The 18772-nt window shown below is 40.1% G+C and overlaps 1 protein-coding gene across 1 annotated transcript; it reads right to left on the bottom strand.

The window, feature by feature from the left end:
* Positions 1 to 520: 520 nt before the first annotated feature.
* LOC110537007 (activated RNA polymerase II transcriptional coactivator p15) lies at positions 521 to 18288 on the bottom strand. Its single transcript, XM_021622705.3, has 5 exons — positions 17873 to 18288; positions 5942 to 6023; positions 5677 to 5805; positions 5467 to 5575; positions 521 to 916 (listed from the first exon to the last, which is right to left on the bottom strand). The coding sequence occupies exons 2-5, from the start codon at positions 6020 to 6022 to the stop codon at positions 837 to 839; spliced, it is 399 nt and encodes a 132-aa protein (XP_021478380.1). The 5' UTR covers position 6023; positions 17873 to 18288; the 3' UTR covers positions 521 to 836.
* Positions 18289 to 18772: the final 484 nt, after the last annotated feature.

The following is an 18772-nucleotide window of genomic DNA, read 5'->3' as shown; positions in this document are numbered from 1 at the left end:
ACTATATTAGGCCCAGCCTTTGGTTTTCCTAGACACGGCTACTATATTATGATTTCTACATCTAATGGATTGGGATACTGCTTTAGAACAGATTTCTGCAGCATTAGTAAAGATGTGATCTTTGATTTCATTCCTATGCCGGTCTAAATACCCTGGTAGGTTGACTGATAACCTGAACCATGTTGCAGCTTGAAGCTTCCTTTTGAGTGGACAGCTTGATTAATGTCACATACATTAAGCATTTTACACACATCAATGTTGTTACTAGCAATTATCAATTGCCTTAACCTTGTTCCTTGGGCTACGTATGTTAATGTTGGCTATTTTTATTGCTTTACTGGAATGCTTATCAGAGGTAGATAGGACAGTGATATTTATGTTTGAGTCGATAGTGTAGGGTGAACTGCACACAGTGGGCTTCCGACTAGGGCAAACCACCTCAGTGCTAGTAATGTAACTCAGGTTCATAGGTTATTAGTGGTTAGTGATACTACGAATACAAAAATAAGCATACAATATGTTTTGTCCCTTTAAATGGCTTTTATTAATGACTTATTAGAGCAAACCCAATCTCTCTCACACACACACACACACCTTTCACTACATCAGAATCACTCAAACATAACATATGTTGGGTTTTTCAAAACACAGCACAAGTCAACAGAAACTTAGCTTAAAATATACACAATGTTGTCTTGGTAATTACTTTAAAAATGTTGGTCTCTTCCTTTAAAAACGTTTCACTAAGATTATATATAAAAAAAATGTAAAGATAAGAACAAAAACAGAATGTAAGGTGGTGGATTGTAAATCCCAGGCAGCCAGAGGCCTCCCTTCTATATAGCCTTCACAGCGTCGTCTATCTCAGAGATCTGATCTTTTAGCTGGTTCCACTGTTCTGGGTTCAGTGAGATACCTGGGGACAGAGCAGAGACCAGTCAGAGTGGTTAGTAAACTGATCTAGTATCAGTGAAATACCTTGGGCCATACCAGAGACAAGTTAGACAGAGGCAGGTCCACTGATCTAGGTTCAGTTATAGAATCCGGAGAGTAGCATCACTGGGCTTGATGTCGAACATGAAATCCGGGTAAGCACTGTACAGTCGTGGCCAAAAGTTTTGAGAATGACACAAATGTTAATTTTCACAAAGTCTGCTGCCTCAGTTTGTATTATGGCAATTTGCATATACTCCAGAATGTAATGAAGAGTGATCAGATGAATTGCAAAGTCCCTCTTTGCAATGCAAATGAACCGAATCCCCCAAAAAACATTTCCACTGCATTTCAGCTTTGCCACAGAAGGACCAGCTGACATCATGTCAGTGATTCTCTCGTTAACACAGGTGTGAGTGTTGAGGAGGACAAGGCTGGAGATCACTTGGTCATGCCGATTGAGTTCAAATAACAGACTGGAAGCTTCAAAAGGAGGGTGGTGCTTGGAATTGTTTCTTGTTTCATTGTTCTTCCTCTGTCAATCATGGTTACCTGCAAGGAAACACGTGCCGTCATCATTGCTTTGCACAAAAAGGGCTTCACAGGCAAGGATATTGCTGCCAGTAAGATTGCACCTAAATCAACCATTTATCGGATCATCAAGAACTTCAAGGAGAGCGGTTCAATTGTTGTGAAGAAGGCTTCAGGGCGCCCAAGAAAGTCCAGCAAGTGCCAGGACCGTCTCCTAAAGTTGATTCAGCCGTGGGATCGGGGCACCACCAGTACAGAACTTGCTCAGGAATGGCAGCAGGCAGGTGTGAATGAATGTGATCTCCAGCCTTGTCCTCGTCAACACTCACACCCGTGTTAACGAGAGAATCACTGACATGATGTCAGCTGGTCCTTCTGTGGCAGGGCTGAAATGCAGTGGAAATGTTTTGGGGGGGATTCAGTACATTTGCATGGCAAATAGGGACTTTGCAATTAATTGGAATTCATCTGATCACTCTTCATATCATTCTGGAGTATATGCAAATTGCCATCATACTTTTGGCCACGACTGTACAGCTCAGTCTATGAATTTGAGAGCTGTTACATTTCTCCAGCCCCATCACTAAGCTTTTTACCAAAACAGGGTCGGGGTGCCTTTGTTATTGTTTCAACTGCTGATTGCCCCTTTAGAAATGAAAGTATAAAATACCCATATTGAAATGTAACTTCACTTAATGAGTTTATAATAGACAGTCAATTAGTTCATACCTAGCAGTTTACAAATCATGAATAAACAAACATAAATCCTTGTTGGTTGAAGCACCAAAATGACGATAAAACAATTTTAACCAATGATTCATCAATCCATATGTTTGTATAGCAACAGCATGTCTGTTGGTTCAGGGGCCAGGTGACTCATTTATAAAACACTATGTAAACACAAAATGTGCCTCAAAACATGTGCGCACCAGTTCATGCAAAAGTTGGCATTTCTAAAAACTGAACTTGACGTGAGAATGTGCTTATCCTCCCGTAAACTTCAGAACATGCGTACGGATAGTTTCTAGCGGTTTAAGTATTTCATTGCACGAAGGCAAAAGTAGCCTAGTAGCTTTGGGGAATATATGATGACACTGACTCATAACAACAGCTAGCTAAATATAATAACAAGATGAAATAAGTTGCCATTTTTGAGAAGAACAAAAATCAATGTATTTAATCTTTGCCTTCTAAAATAATTAGAAATAGGCATCTACTTCCTATTATATATTTACATTTCCACAATCGTTGAATTATAAATTCCTCAACTTTTCATACTTGCAAAATAGCCTATAGGCCTACAACAAGTTAGGACAGGCTAGAATTCATCCCATCTCTCATTTAATTGGACCTACAGTGCCTTGCGAAAGTATTCGGCCCCCTTGAACTTTGCGACCTTTTGCCACATTTCAGGCATCAAACATAAAGATATAAAACTGTATTTTTTTGTGAAGAATCAACAACAAGTGGGACACAATCATGAAGTGGAACGACATTTATTGGATATTTCAAACTTTTTTAACAAATCAAAAAATGAAAAATTGGGCGTGCAAAATTATTCAGCCCCTTTACTTTCAGTGCAGCAAACTCTCTCCAGAAGTTCAGTGAGGATCTCTGAATGATCCAATGTTGACCTAAATGACTAATGATGATAAATACAATCCACCTGTGTGTAATCAAGTCTCCGTATAAATGCACCTGCACTGTGATAGGCTCAGAGCTCCGTTAAAAGCGCAGAGAGCATCATGAAGAACAAGGAACACACCAGGCAGGTCCGAGATACTGTTGTGAAGAAGTTTAAAGCCGGATTTGGATACAAAAAGATTTCCCAAGCTTTAAACATCCCAAGGAGCACTGTGCAAGCGATAATATTGAAATGGAAGGAGTATCAGACCACTGCAAATCTACCAAGACCTGGCTGTCCCTCTAAACTTTCAGCTCATACAAGGAGAAGACTGATCAGAGATGCAGCCAAGAGGCCCATGATCACTCTGGATGAACTGCAGAGATCTACAGCTGAGGTGGGAGACTCTGTCCATAGGACAACAATCAGTCATATATTGCACAAATCTGGCCTTTATGGAAGAGTGGCAAGAAGAAAGCCATTTCTTAAAGATATCCATAAAAAGTGTTGGTTAAAGTTTGCCACAAGCCACCTGGAGACACACCAAACATGTGGAAGAAGGTGCTCTGGTCAGATGAAACCAAAATTGAACTTTTTGGCAACAATGCAAAACGTTATGTTTGGCGTAAAAGCAACAAAGCTGAACACACCATCCCCACTGTCAAACATGGTGGTGGCAGCATCATGGTTTGGGCCTGCTTTTCTTCAGCAGGGACAGGGAAGATGGTTAAAATTGATGGGAAGATGGAGCCAAATACAGGACCATTCTGGAAGAAAACCTGATGGAGTCTGCAAAAGACCCGAGACTGGGACGGAGATTTGTCTTCCAACAAGACAATGATCCAAAACATAAAGCAAAATCTACAATGGAATGGTTCAAAAATAAACATATCCAGGTGTTAGAATGGCCAAGTCAAAGTCCAGACCTGAATCCAATCGAGAATCTGTGGAAAGAACTGAAAACTGCTGTTCACAAATGCTCTCCATCCAACCTCACTGAGCTCAAGCTGTTTTGCAAGGAGGAATGGGAAAAAAATTCAGTCTCTCGATGTGCAAAACTGAGACATACCCCAAGCGACTTACAGCTGTAATCGCAGCAAAAGGTGGCGCTACAAAGTATTAACTTAAGGGGGCTGAATAATTTTGCACGCCCAATTTTTCAGTTTTTGATTTGTTAAAAAAGTTTGAAATACCCAATAAATGTCGTTCCACTTCATGATTGTGTCCCACTTGTTGTTGATTCTTCACAAAAAAATACAGCTTTATATCTTTATGTTTGAAGCCTGAAATGTGGCAAAAGGTCGCAAAGTTCAAGGGGGGCGAATACCTTCGCAAGGCACTGTACTTCACAGTAGTAAATAGATATGCTATTTCAAGTATTTTGCTCTATGAGATCTGATCCGAAGAGCAGTTTAACGCTAGAACAGATGGTTCATTTTTCCATTGATTATTTGCAGGCTACATCTGAATACTGTAACGTCAAATTTCTCAAATAAACTATATTTAATTTATAAACATAATACTGTATATCATAACCATTGCAGAATACATTCCTCACATTTTCTGGACATGATAAGTTAACATTCCCAAAGTAGCCATACACCAAATTACCATGCACCCCTCATTTAATTGGCCCTATTAGATAGGCGATTATAATTTCAAGTTTATGCTCTATGGATCTGCATGGTGGTGCAGTTTATAACATACAATAGAATTCAACGTGTGAACAGACAGTTGATTTTTTATATTGAAGTGTAGGCTACCAAAATAACCAGCAAAATGAGCAGTCCCTTGTTTACATAGTCATGATATCGAATCAAAAATAATTTATTTACTGAAACTTCTTGTTGACCTTTATCAGCAGGCCTACACTGTAGTTTTCCTTCTTTTCCAGAGTAGACAAGAATTTGCAGGCAGTGCAGAAAATCTTTTTTGGGGGGAATAGTTATTGCAAAACATTGAATTCAAACCTGTTTACAGGTCCACACATTTTTCGCAAGAAAAAGAAAATGGCCAACACCTCCAAAGACATTTGATTATGTTCGCCGTTGCTATTTTCTTTAGATGCTCTCTTGGCCTGATTCCAATACTTCCAAAGTACACAGCAAATAAGGGTGTTATTGTCACAATTAAAGATGAATGATGGGTGTTTTTCAGTTAGAATTCTCATTCACGCACGTAGTTTTATGACAAGTCTGAATTATAACAGGAAACATGCATGTATGGTGTGATCCAAGTTAATAAATCTCAATATTTTTGAGCGTGCGCAGTCTTTTCAGACATGGCGCAGATATTTGGTGTTCAATTTACGCAACAGTTATAAATGAGGCCCCAGGGGCCCTGTAGTAGGTTTCACACCCCAATGACAGGTTTCTTACCTTTCCTGCCAGGCTTCATCTCCCCCTCCTGATCCATCCAGTACTCACGGATGTCGATCAGACATTTTCCTTTGAATTCACGAACGCTCACATACCGCATCTTCCCAATCTAAAATAAAAAAGTAACGTAGAGACAAAAACATTTCGACATGCAGGTAATGTTGCATCTTTTGTACTGGGGATGGACTAACACTGTTCTTCACTGCTTACCTGGAACTTGTTGTCATCCTTGTCCTGGTTGCGACTTCCCTTGGAGGTTCCACCCGGCTTGGAACTCTCTCCCCCTTTCGGTTTCTTAGCTGCTGGTTTCTCTGGTGCTGCCTGCTTTCTCTTCTTGGACTACAACAGGGGTTCATTTCAATAGGTCACATAAATATGTATAAACATTTGTTTTGAAAGTGCAAAATTAACCTTCTGATAACAATATGGACATCAGCACCATAAATACTAAATTTAAAAAAAGAGTCACATTTACCTTGGTCTCAGCTTCACTGTTGGAGTCACTGCCACTGCCACTGCCAGAGCTTGAGGACAGAACTTCCTTTGACTTGGGCATCCTGGAAAAGGAGGGATGCAATAGCTGAATAAATACAATCATTCCATAGAACTTCATACAATGTTATCAAATAAATCTACATTACAATCTGCATGATTTTGTTCAATCATAGTGTTTTGTCTCCCGAGTGGCTCAGGAGTCTAAGGCACTGCATCTCAGTGCTAGAGGCGTCACTACAGACCCTGGTTCGATTCCAGGCTGTATCACAACCAGCCGTGATTGGGAGTCCCATAGGGCAGTGCACAATTGGCCCAGAGTCGTCCAGGTAAGGGGAGGGTTTGGCTGGGTAGGCCGTCATTGTAAATAAGAATTTGTTCTTAACTGACGTGCCTAAATAAACAAAGCTACGAAATAAAACTTTAAACTTCTGACATTGGCCAGCAGCTGGCGCTATTATTCATTTTATGTCATCTGTGTCCAACTGGAAAGTATGCAGCCAGCTATACACTCGTGTTCCCTGGCGACCGGCTCGTACAAAAAACATCCTCCATTCATGTTGCAAGGTGCGTCGGTTTCCTTCTTAACTAGCTTTAACGGCGAGCCGCCCAGGAGAAAAAAAAACCTGGGAAAATATACTTAAGTTGAGGACTACGGTCCAAAACACTTAAAAAGACACACCCTTGCCTTATGCACTTTGGGGAAATGATTTGCAAACTTCCCTTGCTTGGATACGTAAGCCCCTCAGCCCTTGTTTTTAGTCGGCTTTGCGAGTATATAATCATGTTCAATTCGCGACGACTATACATCCACTAAGAAGTCTGAGAAAACTTAACGTCAATGGAGATGTCAACATGCAAGTGTAAGTAAAAACGAATGGAAAAAAGTTTGAAATTTTGCTAACGTTACTACGTAAAGAGTAAATATATTTTTGTTTGGTTATTTTTTGGAAATTGTAGAAATAAAACATTTTCATTCTTCAGAAGTTCCAGCTAAGCAGGCTAACGTTAGTTCACTAAATAATTAGTTTGTGAGCTATTATATAGTAGGCGTATATTAATAATTATATTTAATATAAGTAGACAGTCACTCAATTGATTGTAGCGCATATAAAGCACCCACAAATTAAAACAAAATCATCGCGGGATGAACGAGCGATGAATTTCCAGCCAAGTCCATTTAAAAATCATTCCTTCCTTTTATTTATTTTTTATTAACAACAAATCAAAACAGGAAGTACATGTGGGAACACACACCTACTTGTTAACAAAATTAAGGAAGTTTCCTTTAAAATTATTCATAAATATCATCCTGCCAACCACTATATGAAGAAGTTTAAGAAAAACATCAACTCAAATTGCTCCTTTTATAATGACCACCCAGAAACAGTTTTGCATCTGTTTTAGGCATTGTATGCATCTAAGAAAACTGTGGCAAGACATCAGTAGGTTTATAATTGAACACATTTATGAAGATTTTACACTATTGTGGAGAGATGTACTGTTTGGATTCTTTACATACAATAGAAATAAGCGGAAACATTTTTACGTAATTAATTTCATTATTCTTTTGGCCAAATTTCATATTGACAAATGTAAATTTACAAACAGAAAACCACATTTTCCTACCCTACAAAAAGAAATTGAACTGTATTTTAAGACAGTTAAATGCTCTACTAACAAAAAAGCTGTTAAAATTGTAAGTATATGCATGTCCCTTAAGGTCCTTGTGTAATTGTAATGTGATATTGTACCCCCTAGCTCGATTGTCTATTGTTTGTAATCTATGTATGCTTGTGTTCCCTCATGTGCTTTATATATTGATTTTTGTTAATAAAATAAAATATATATATATATATATATTTATTATTATTATATTTATTTTTTGGCCAAATTTCTATAATTCTATAAGTCTATATAAATAATATACAAAAGGACAATTGGGCTAGGGGGTACAATATCATATTACACAAGGACCTTAAGGGACATACATACTTATTATTCAAACAGCTTTTTTGTTAGTAGAGTATTTAATTGTCTTATTATACAGTTCAATTTATTTTTGTAAGGTAAGAAAATGTGGTGTTTTGTTTGTAAATTTACATTTGTGAATATGAAATTTGGCCAAAAGTATAATTAAACTAATTACACAAAAATGTTTCAGCTTATTTCTATCGTAGATAAAGAATCTAAGCAGTACATCTCTCCACAATAGTGCAGGATCTCCATAAAAAAATGTGTTCAATTATAAATCTACTGATGTCTTGCCATAGTTTTCTTACATGAATACAATGGCAAAAAAGATGCAAAACTGCTTCTGGGTGGTCATTACAAAAGGAGCAATTTGAGTTGATGTTTTTCTTAAACTTCTTCATATAGTGGTTGGCAGGATAATATTTATGAATAATTTAAAAGGAAACTTCCTTAATTTTGTTAACAAGTAGGTGTGTGTGGCAACGTCCAAACTTTTTTCCAAAAGACATTATCAATAAATCCATTCCAATAAGGCATGACATAAGGTACAAGGTACAAGATACAACATCCTGCTGAAACAAGGTTTGTATCGCTCTGTTGTTGAATGGACCAATAGAGAAACAAAATCTTTCCTACTGATGAGTCAACAGGGTCAATAGAAGGTAGGCTCTGAGGGCCAGGTCTTGACACATTCCTGAATAATAAAGCAACACCTGAGGGAATGGCATCTAAAACAATTGCACATCTTTAGGTGTTACAGGGACCTTGTAAAGTGATAAGAATTCTTTATAACTGAGTAAAAGACCCTCTGCATTTACCAGTTGGCTCACCAATAGGATATTATTTCAGAACCAATATTCTAAAAACAAAGAAGTATTTTTATACAATATATCCCGACTATTCCATATATAATATCTGTGTGGAGAAAAATTATGCTTAGAAATTAAGGACCATGACAAGACACCCTGCCGATGAAAAGCAGAACGTTTCACTGGAACTTTGTCAATATTATAATTGCAAACCAACATGAAGATGAGGCCACCAAAAGTAGAGAAGACACAATGAGGAATAAAATTCCACATAGAAATGGGTCTTCTTAGGAATTGTTTTATCCAATTGATCTTAAAAGTATTATTTAAGGTATTAAAGTCCAGAAATTTTTATAAGTGTTCATTACAACAGTTTTCCTGATGTAATGGGTATGGTTTCTCCACAGAAAGTTGAAAAGCATCTGGTCTCTCTCCTTGGTTATTTAACCTTCAAGATAAAAAGATAGAGTGTCATATGTTGGTCTAGAGATTCCCAATAACTAAGGCTGAAGGTCTCTTCCTTTTAAAGATCAGTCCCTCTGTAGCCATTGATTTAGCTTCTTCTGTTTTTTGTTTTTTTTAATAATAGGGTTAAAATGTAGTAAGCCTCCAGACATTTGTAATGGTTATACCTAAATATGTCAGTTCTTCTCTGTCACAGTCTTTGACAGCCATGGGTTCACATTTATTAATGTTAAGATATAGACCAGACGCTTTGGAAAAGGATTGTATCACATTGATCGATATGGGAATTTGGTTAGGGTCTTTCAGCAAAAGTGTAGTATCGCCAGCTGGCTTATAATAATTTATTTACCAGCTATGGAAATACCGTGTACAGGACTATTATTTAAAGAATTTGTAAGAAGTTGGGTGATTAATAAAAACAGGTACGGAGAGATAGGACAACTTTGCCTAATTCCTCTCTTTAACTCAAATCTAGGTGAGGTGCCATATTTCAATTTGATAGAGCTGTTACCATTTGTATAGAGAGTCTTAATAGACTTACAGAAAAAAAATACCCAAAGCCAAGTCTCTCAAGGGAGTGGAAGAGAAACTGATGCTCTACTGTGTCAAATGCTTTATAAAAATCAAAAAATAATATGAAGCTATCCTCAGTTATTAGGTCTGAGTAGTCAAGTGTGTCTAATACTAGTCTGACATCGTTAGAAATGTCTGTTCCTCATGAAGCCAGACTGTGCTTTATCAATGATTGCATCCAGGACTTCTTTAATTATTTTTGAAAGTAGTAAGGCTAATATCTTATAGTCATTATTATGAAGACAAATTGGACACCAGTTATCGATGAGCAGCACTTATTTTTTAGGCTTAGGTATCAGTGTTATTAACCCCTGACTCATTGTAGGAGGGAGAACATTGTTTTTAATACTCTCTAAAAAAGACTTCAAATAGGAAGGGAGCTACTTGTTCAGAAAATAATTAGTAAAATTCTGATGTAATTCCATCAACACCTGGTGATTTATTGTATTTTAAAGGTTTGATAGAGTCCATAATCTCTTCAACTTTGATGGGTTCATCACACTGTTTAGATCCTATGTCACTGACAGAGTGAACATTATTCAGTGAGTTAAAAAACATATCTGTGGATTCCTGACAGTACGTAGAGCTATACAATTTTCTGTAAAAACTGCTACAGTATTTAGCGATTAATTTTTGGTCATCTGTAATAACACCATCAATGTTTAAGTTATGGATAGTGTTATTTGTAGAGTGAAATTTCTCAAGTCTAAAGCAACAAGATGAATTCTGTTCTCCCTCCTCAATCCATTTTTCCTAGATCTAATAAAGGCCCCTTCTGCTTTTAATCTATTTATATTAGCCAGTTTATTTTGTAACTTAATCAGTTCCATCTTCTCCTCCCCTGAGAGGCTGGCTGGGGACCTCTGAGAAAGGGAAGTTATCTTAATGATCACCTTTTCCTTCTCAGCTCTTCTGGTCTTAGCAAGATTACTACCATATTTTCTAAGGTATTTGGACACCTCAAATTTAAAGAGCTCCCAGTTCTTGCAATAAGATTTTTCTTCACAAGCCCTTTCCCAAAAGTGTGAAAGCAGACCATTAACCTCAAACGTAACTACACTGCTCAAAAAAATAAAGGGAACATTAAAATAACACATCCTAGATCTGAATTAATGAAATATTCTTATTAAATAGTTTTTTCTTTACATAGTTGAATGTGCTGACAACAAAACCACACAAAAATTATCAATGGAAATCAAATTTATCAACCCATGGAGGTCTGGATTTGGAGTCACACTCAAAATTAAAGTGTAAAACCACACTACAGGCTGATCCAACTTTGATGTAATGTCCTTAAAACAAGTCAAAATGAGGCTCCAGTAGTGTGTGTGGCCTCCACGTGCCTGTATGACCTCCCTACAACTTCTGGGCATGCTCTTGATGAGGACCAGCCAACTCCTGGACAGTCTGTGGTGCAACGTGGCGTTGGTGGATGGAGCGAGACATGATGTCCCAGATGTGCTCAATTGGATTCAGGTCTGGGGAACAGGCGGGCCAGTCCATAGCATCAATGCCTTCCTCTTGCAGGAACTGCTGTCACACTCCAGCCATATGAGGTCTAGCATTGTCTTGCATTAGGAGGAACCCAGGGGCCAACCACACCAGCATATGGTCTCACAAGGGGTCTGAGGATCTCATCTCGGTACCTAATGGCAGTCAGGCTACCTCTGGCGAGCACATGGAGGGCTGTGCGGCCACCCAAAGAAATGCCACCCCACACCATGACTGACCCACCGCCAAACCGGTCATGCTGGAGGATGTTGCAGGCAGCAGAACGTTCTCCACGGCATCTCAAGACTCTGTCACGTCTGTCATGTGCTCAGTGTGAACCTGCTTTCATCTGTGAAGAGCACAGGGCGCCAGTGGCAAATTTGACAATCTTGGTGTTCTCTGGCAAATGCCAAACCTCCTGCACGGTGTTGGGCTGTAAGCACAACCCCCACCTGTGGACGTCGGGGCCTCATAACACCCTCATGGAGTCTGTTTTGTTGATCCCCTCCCTGCCTACAGACAGAAACTAAAACAAGAGGCTCCCACGCTGAGGTCTGTCCAACGCTGGTCCGACCAAGCTGACTCCACACTCCAAGACTGCTTCCATCACGTGGACTGGGAGATGTTTCGTATTGCGTCAGATAACAACATTGACGAATACGCTGATTCGGTGTGCGAGTTCATTAGAACTTGCGTTGAAGATGTCGTTCCCATAGCAACGATTAAAACATTCCCTAACCAGAAACCGTGGATTGATGGCAGCATTCGTGTGAAACTGAAAGCGCGAACCACTGCTTTTAATCAGGGCAAGGTGTCTGGTAACATGACCGAATACAAACAGTGCAGCTATTCCCTCCGCAAGGCTATCAAACAAGCTAAGCGCCAGTACAGAGACAAAGTAGAATCTCAATTCAACGGCTCAGACACAAGAGGCATGTGGCAGGGTCTACAGTCAATCACGGACTACAGGAAGAAATCCAGCCCAGTCACGGACCAGGATGTCTTGCTCCCAGGCAGACTAAATAACTTTTTTGCCCGCTTTGAGGACAATACAGTGCCACTGACACGGCCTGCAACGAAAACATGCGGTCTCTCCTTCACTGCAGCCGAGGTGAGTAAGACATTTAAACGTGTTAACCCTCGCAAGGCTGCAGGCCCAGACGGCATCCCCAGCCGCGCCCTCAGAGCATGCGCAGACCAGCTGGCCGGTGTGTTTACGGACATATTCAATCAATCCCTATACCAGTCTGCTGTTCCCACATGCTTCAAGAGGGCCACCATTGTTCCTGTTCCCAAGAAAGCTAAGGTAACTGAGCTAAACGACTACCGCCCCGTAGCACTCACATCCGTCATCATGAAGTGCTTTGAGAGACTAGTCAAGGACCATATCACCTCCACCCTACCTGACACCCTAGACCCACTCCAATTTGCTTACCGCCCAAATAGGTCCACAGACGATGCAATCTCAACCACACTGCACACTGCCCTAACCCATCTGGACAAGAGGAATACCTATGTGAGAATGCTGTTCATCGACTACAGCTCGGCATTCAACACCATAGTACCCTCCAAGCTCGTCATCAAGCTCGAGACCCTGGGTCTCGACCCCGCCCTGTGCAACTGGGTACTGGACTTCCTGACGGGCCGCCCCCAGGTGGTGAGGGTAGGCAACAACATCTCCTCCCCGCTGATCCTCAACACTGGGGCCCCACAAGGGTGCGTTCTGAGCCCTCTCCTGTACTCCCTGTTCACCCATGACTGCGTGGCCACGCACGCCTCCAACTCAATCATCAAGTTTGCGGACGACACAACAGTGGTAGGCTTGATTACCAACAACGATGAGACGGCCTACAGGGAGGAGGTGAGGGCCCTCGGAGTGTGGTGTCAGGAAAATAACCTCACACTCAACGTCAACAAAACTAAGGAGATGATTGTGGACTTCAGGAAACAGCAGAGGGAACACCCCCCTATCCACATCGATGGAACAGTAGTGGAGAGGGTAGCAAGTTTTAAGTTCCTCGGCATACACATCACAGACAAACTGAATTGGTCCACTCACACAGACAGCATCGTGAAGAAGGCGCAGCAGCGCCTCTTCAACCTCAGGAGGCTGAAGAAATTCAGCTTGTCACCAAAAGCACTCACAAACTTCTACAGATGCACAATCGAGAGCATCCTGGCGGGCTGTATCACCGCCTGGTATGGCAACTGCACCGCCCTCAACCGTAAGGCTCTCCAGAGGGTAGTGAGGTCTGCACAACGCATCACCGGGGGCAAACTACCTGCCCTCCAGGACACCTACACCACCCGATGTCACAGGAAGGCCATAAAGATCATCAAGGACATCAACCACCCGAGCCACTGCCTGTTCACCCCGCTATCATCCAGAAGGCGAGGTCAGTACAGGTGCATCAAAGCTGGGACCGAGAGACTGAAAAACAGCTTCTATCTCAAGGCCATCAGACTGTTAAACAGCCACCACTAACACTGACACTGACTCAACTCCAGCCACTTTAATAATGGGAATTGATGGGAAATGACGTAAATATATCACTAGCCACTTTAAACAATGCTACCTTATATAAATGTTACTTACCCTACATTATTCATCTCATATGCATACGTATATACTGTACTCTATATCATCGACGGTATCCTTATGTAATACATGTATCACTAGCCACTTTATACTATACTATGCCACTTTGTTTACATACTCATCTCATTTGTACATACTGTACTCGATACCATCTACTGTATCTTGCCTATGCTGCTCTGTACCATCACTCATTCATATATCCTTATGTACATATTCTTTATCCCCTTACACTGTGTACAAGACAGTAGTTTTGGAATTGTTAGTTAGATTACTTGTTATTACTGCATTGTCGGAACTAGAAGCACAAGCATTTCGCTACACTCGCACTAACATCTGCTAACCATGTGTATGTGACAAATAAAATTTGATTTGATTTGATTTGTTTCTGACCGTTTGAGCAGACACATGCACATTTGTGGCCTGCTGGAGGTCCTTTTGCAGGGCTCTGGCAGTGCTCCTCCTTGCACAAAGGCGGAGGTAACGGTCCTGCTGCTGGGTTGTTGCCCTCCTACGGCCTCCTCCACGTCTCCTGATGTACTTGCCTGTCTCCTGGTAGCGCCTCCATGCTCTGGACACTACGCTGACTGACACAGCAAACCTTCTTGCCACAGCTCGCATTGATGTGCCATCCTGGATGAGCTGCACTACCTGAGCCACTTGTGTGGGTTGTAGACTCTGTCTCATGCTACCACTAGAGTGAAAGCACCGCCAGCATTCAAAAGTGACCAAAACATCAACCAGGAAGCATAGGAACTGAGAAGTGGTCTGTGGTCCCCACCTGCAGAACCACTCCTTTATTGGGGGTGTCTTGGAAATTATAGGCAATTAGCACCTGCTGTCTATACCATTTGCACAACAGCATGTGAAATGTATTGTCAATCAGTGTTGATTCCTAAGTGGACAGTTTGATTTCACAGAAGTGTGATTGACTTGGAGTTACATTGTGTTGTTTAAGTGTTCCCTTGATTTTTTTGAGCAGTGTATATCATTATTTAATAACGAGCTATTTAGCTTCCAGTATGATGCTCTACCAAGGTTAGTATCAGGGGTTAATATTCTGATATCAATATAAATGGCCCTGTGGTCTGTGAGGGGAGTAGTACAAATATTTGTAGTAACACACTGACCATCAATACATTTGGATATAAGCCAAACATCTATTCTGGATTGTCTGGAACCTGTTTTGTTACTCCAAGTGAATGATCTGTCGGCCGGAAACCTCTCTCTCCATATTAAACCCAAATTCTAATTGCTTGGCCTACCTGGGGGCCATCTATCAATTTAATTATCTATAGTAATGTTAAAGTCCCCTCCTATCAATAATAACAAATTCAGAAATTTAGATAACAAATTAAGTATATGTTTCTCTATAGATTCAAGCAACTCATCATTCTAATGTTTGGTGTTGTACCTGTAGAAGTTTACAGTAATGAGCGTAATGTCATTGTAACTGATCACAAGACCAATAAAGTGACCAAAGGGGTCACATTCCGAGTGTAGAATATTACATGGGATATCCATGGGAAAGCCAAATATCGTTGCCCTACTGTGACTTCCAGAAGTTGGCATCAGCCGAAATTGAGTGAGACTCTTGAAAAAAGCAGAAATCTGTTTGAAATTGTTTAGCAAATAAAAATAAGGCCTTGCGCTTCACATTGTTTTGTAACCCACTAACATTAAGAGAAACTATAGACAAAGACAAAACAACAAAGATTATATAAAAGTATAAACTGTAGTAGGATGAGTCAAAGACGTAGGAGCAGTGAACGTACGTGATAAGGAACGGAGATCTGCACCATTTAAGTCAACTTAAAGTGAAAATAGCTTATTCCATAAACTCTGAGCTAGATGTTATCCGGCTTTTTAAATTAAACTCAACAGAATATTATGTTCAAGACCAAACCAAGGGTTCTTTGTCGTAAGAGAGACTAAAAACCCTCTTTAGTGTAATCAGGAACTATTCTGAGAAATAAAATTCTAAATAATAATTTAAATAAAAGGGTACCTGCTATTTAAGAGCATATGAAAATGAATTAAAAAAATTTAAAAAACAGTTATGTTCCTAAGACCTTTTTCACTTGGAAATAAGTATTAATAACTAAAGTGTCCACTTAATTTGAGGGCTGAGTGGGTAGGGTGTGTCTTAAGGGTTTGGACTGCAACAACTGTCATGGGGCGGCAGGGTAGCCTAGTGGTTAGAGCGTTGGACTAGTAACCGGAAGGTTGCAAGTTCAAACCCCCGAGCTGACACGGTACAAATCTGTCGTTCTGAACAGCCAGTCATTGGAAATAAGAATTTGTTCTTAACTGACTTGCCTAGTTAAATAAAGGTAAAAAATTCCCACCAAAAATGCTACTTCCTGATGTTCAGCCAATCAGGTTGTAGCAGTCTGTCTGGTCGTCACTAGTTACCGCAGCCAAAAAGTCATAAACCAGGTATATTTCTACAAAAATGTGATTCTAACCGTAACCACATTGCTAACCTTAAATTAAGACCAAAAAGCTACTTTCTGTTTTCATTCATCTTTATGTGCAGCATCAGGAAGTAGCATTAGCCACTCTACTAGCATGGTGGAAAGTTGTTTTTATTGAGACAGTACGCATATTTGTCGGGTTTTTTCAGGCGGCTCGCTGTTAAAGCTAGTTAAGGCGGAAACCGACGCCCTTGCAGTCTGAATGGAGGATGTTTAATGTACGAGCCGGTCGCTGGGGGTCATGAGTGTATAGCAGGCTGCATACATTCCAGTTGGAAGCAGATGGCAAACGACGTATAAGGAATAATAACGCCACCTACCGGCCGGTTGGGATACCTCAAACTGTAGACATCTTGGGTTGATAATATGCAGATATCTATAACATTTCCACTGAACATTTTCCAGCCCAGAAAAATAGCTACACTATAAAAACATTTTACAGACAGTTTTTATGCGAGTAAAGTCAACTGTAGAAAAATAAATCACGACAGCTATCATGTAAACAGGAAGTTTCGGCACTATTTTATAAATGCCGACGGATCATTTGTTGGTTCAAAATGGTGGGATGTTTAAATGCTGGTCAAATTAATTATGCCAGAAATGGCGCTGGAAACGCCTTTATGCGCAAATATTGATACAACAACCATCATATCAAAGTAATTTTGGAGTCACGAGTTTATATGGTGTGTTCCTCCACTACGACTTGGGAAACCATTCAGTTTATTCGGCTACAGATTAAATACATTATGAATTTGACTTGGTGAAAATCCACGGTGATCTTGACGCTACTTTTCCAAAAATATCGAGTGCCCTATTCTGGTGACATGATCGATGCTTGACAAATAAAAAAATCTCGCTCTTATCCATAATAATCAGGGGTTCCCTAATGTTTTCACTCGGACCCCCCTTCCAGCGCGCGTACGCACAAGCACTGTTCATGACACAAATTGTTCACACCCCTCTTGTTGGTGGGGAGAATATTGCAGGTTTATCGCTTCGTTCTTGCAATTTCTACAAATTGTCATGTGGTGCGAAGAATATTTTGCCTAGTTACCGTCCCCCAAATAAGAAGTGAACCTGTATGAAATAACTACTGGTAATGGTGGTGGTTGTTTGAATTATGAGAAGATGAAAATAATATAGGCAAATAATATACTGTTTTTAAAGCAATAAAAACCAGTATATTATTTGCCAATATTATTTTCACCTTATCCAAAAGTTGTCCACGTGATCATCGAATATGCAAATGAGTCATTGTTCTGCTCTGTTCACTATTTTCATTCGCAATATAGCACTGTTTCGCTCGAATTATTGCACAGCTCGTTGCGTTATTATAGTACACGTATTTTCTAGATAGGTAGGCCTGAATTAACCAAAAATGCAAAAATGTATCACGGTCAAATCAATCGAGCATGCAACAGCAGCGTCCTTGCAGCACGTTACAATGTTGCATATAACGATAGCTTTGCACAGGGGTTCGTTCGCTCTAGGGATTAAATCTAAATAGCAACATTAGCTACAGTACTTACGTGCAATGTTTCGCTGTATGAGCTCGAGTGTAGTGTTCGCGGATGCTGTGTGAAGGCGGTAGATACAGGCCTGCAAAATGTCTACCCTAGTGGTTCGAGGTTTACCAGATCTTGATTCCAAATGAACTGGATGAAGTACTTTTACCACAAGGCTGTTCTACTGTTCCGGTGATCTAGAAGTCAGTCGCGCGAGTTTGCTTCAGGTTCGTTGCACCCGGACGTACCGTTTATATTGAATTGTGGGAAATTATGTTCTCTTTCTGTGGTTCTGGTCACAGTTAGTCTGTGTTAACAATTTTAAAACGGCAATCTGCGATTTAAAGCAACACCGCGCCGCTGTTTAGGTAAATAGCTGAGGGATGTTTCTAGAGAAATGTAACCAGTAACCACTCAAATCCATTGACAGCTATGGATGCAAGGACTTACTTACAATATACAACATACCATGTTTTGAGGCTATACAGTGTTTGTTTACAATTGCATTGTTTGCAAACATTGGAGTAAAACAAGATAATATGTTGGTTTCTGATAGGGTACGACAGTTCATGAGGCATTTATAAGTTAAATTCTTCAAAAAAAATCTATGGGTTATATTGTAGCGATGCTCGATATACAATTCCCACAACTGGGGTAACCCTATTCGTGCGATGCGCAGGGTGTTTGCCTTTCACACCAGTGACCCGGGTTTGCTTCCCTGCCGTTTGCCCGTTTCCTACAATATCATGAATTTAAAAGTCCAAAAAGGGAAGTTGCAAATGCATATTGCCCCCTTTAAAAGCCACATTTACAGTCTTTATGCTATTAAATAAAATACATGCATACAGAAAGCATTTGTATTGATAGTAAATTTGACAACAGTTCTGAAGAAAAAAATGCATACATTTTAGCAATCACTAAAAT

This window comes from Oncorhynchus mykiss, chromosome 12, assembly GCF_057628025.1.
Source record: "Oncorhynchus mykiss isolate SJ-2025 chromosome 12, ASM5762802v1, whole genome shotgun sequence".
Classification (NCBI taxonomy): Eukaryota; Metazoa; Chordata; class Actinopteri; order Salmoniformes; family Salmonidae; genus Oncorhynchus; species Oncorhynchus mykiss.
The sequence above is the reverse complement of the archived record's forward strand: the minus strand, read 5'-3'. Positions and strand labels throughout refer to the sequence as shown.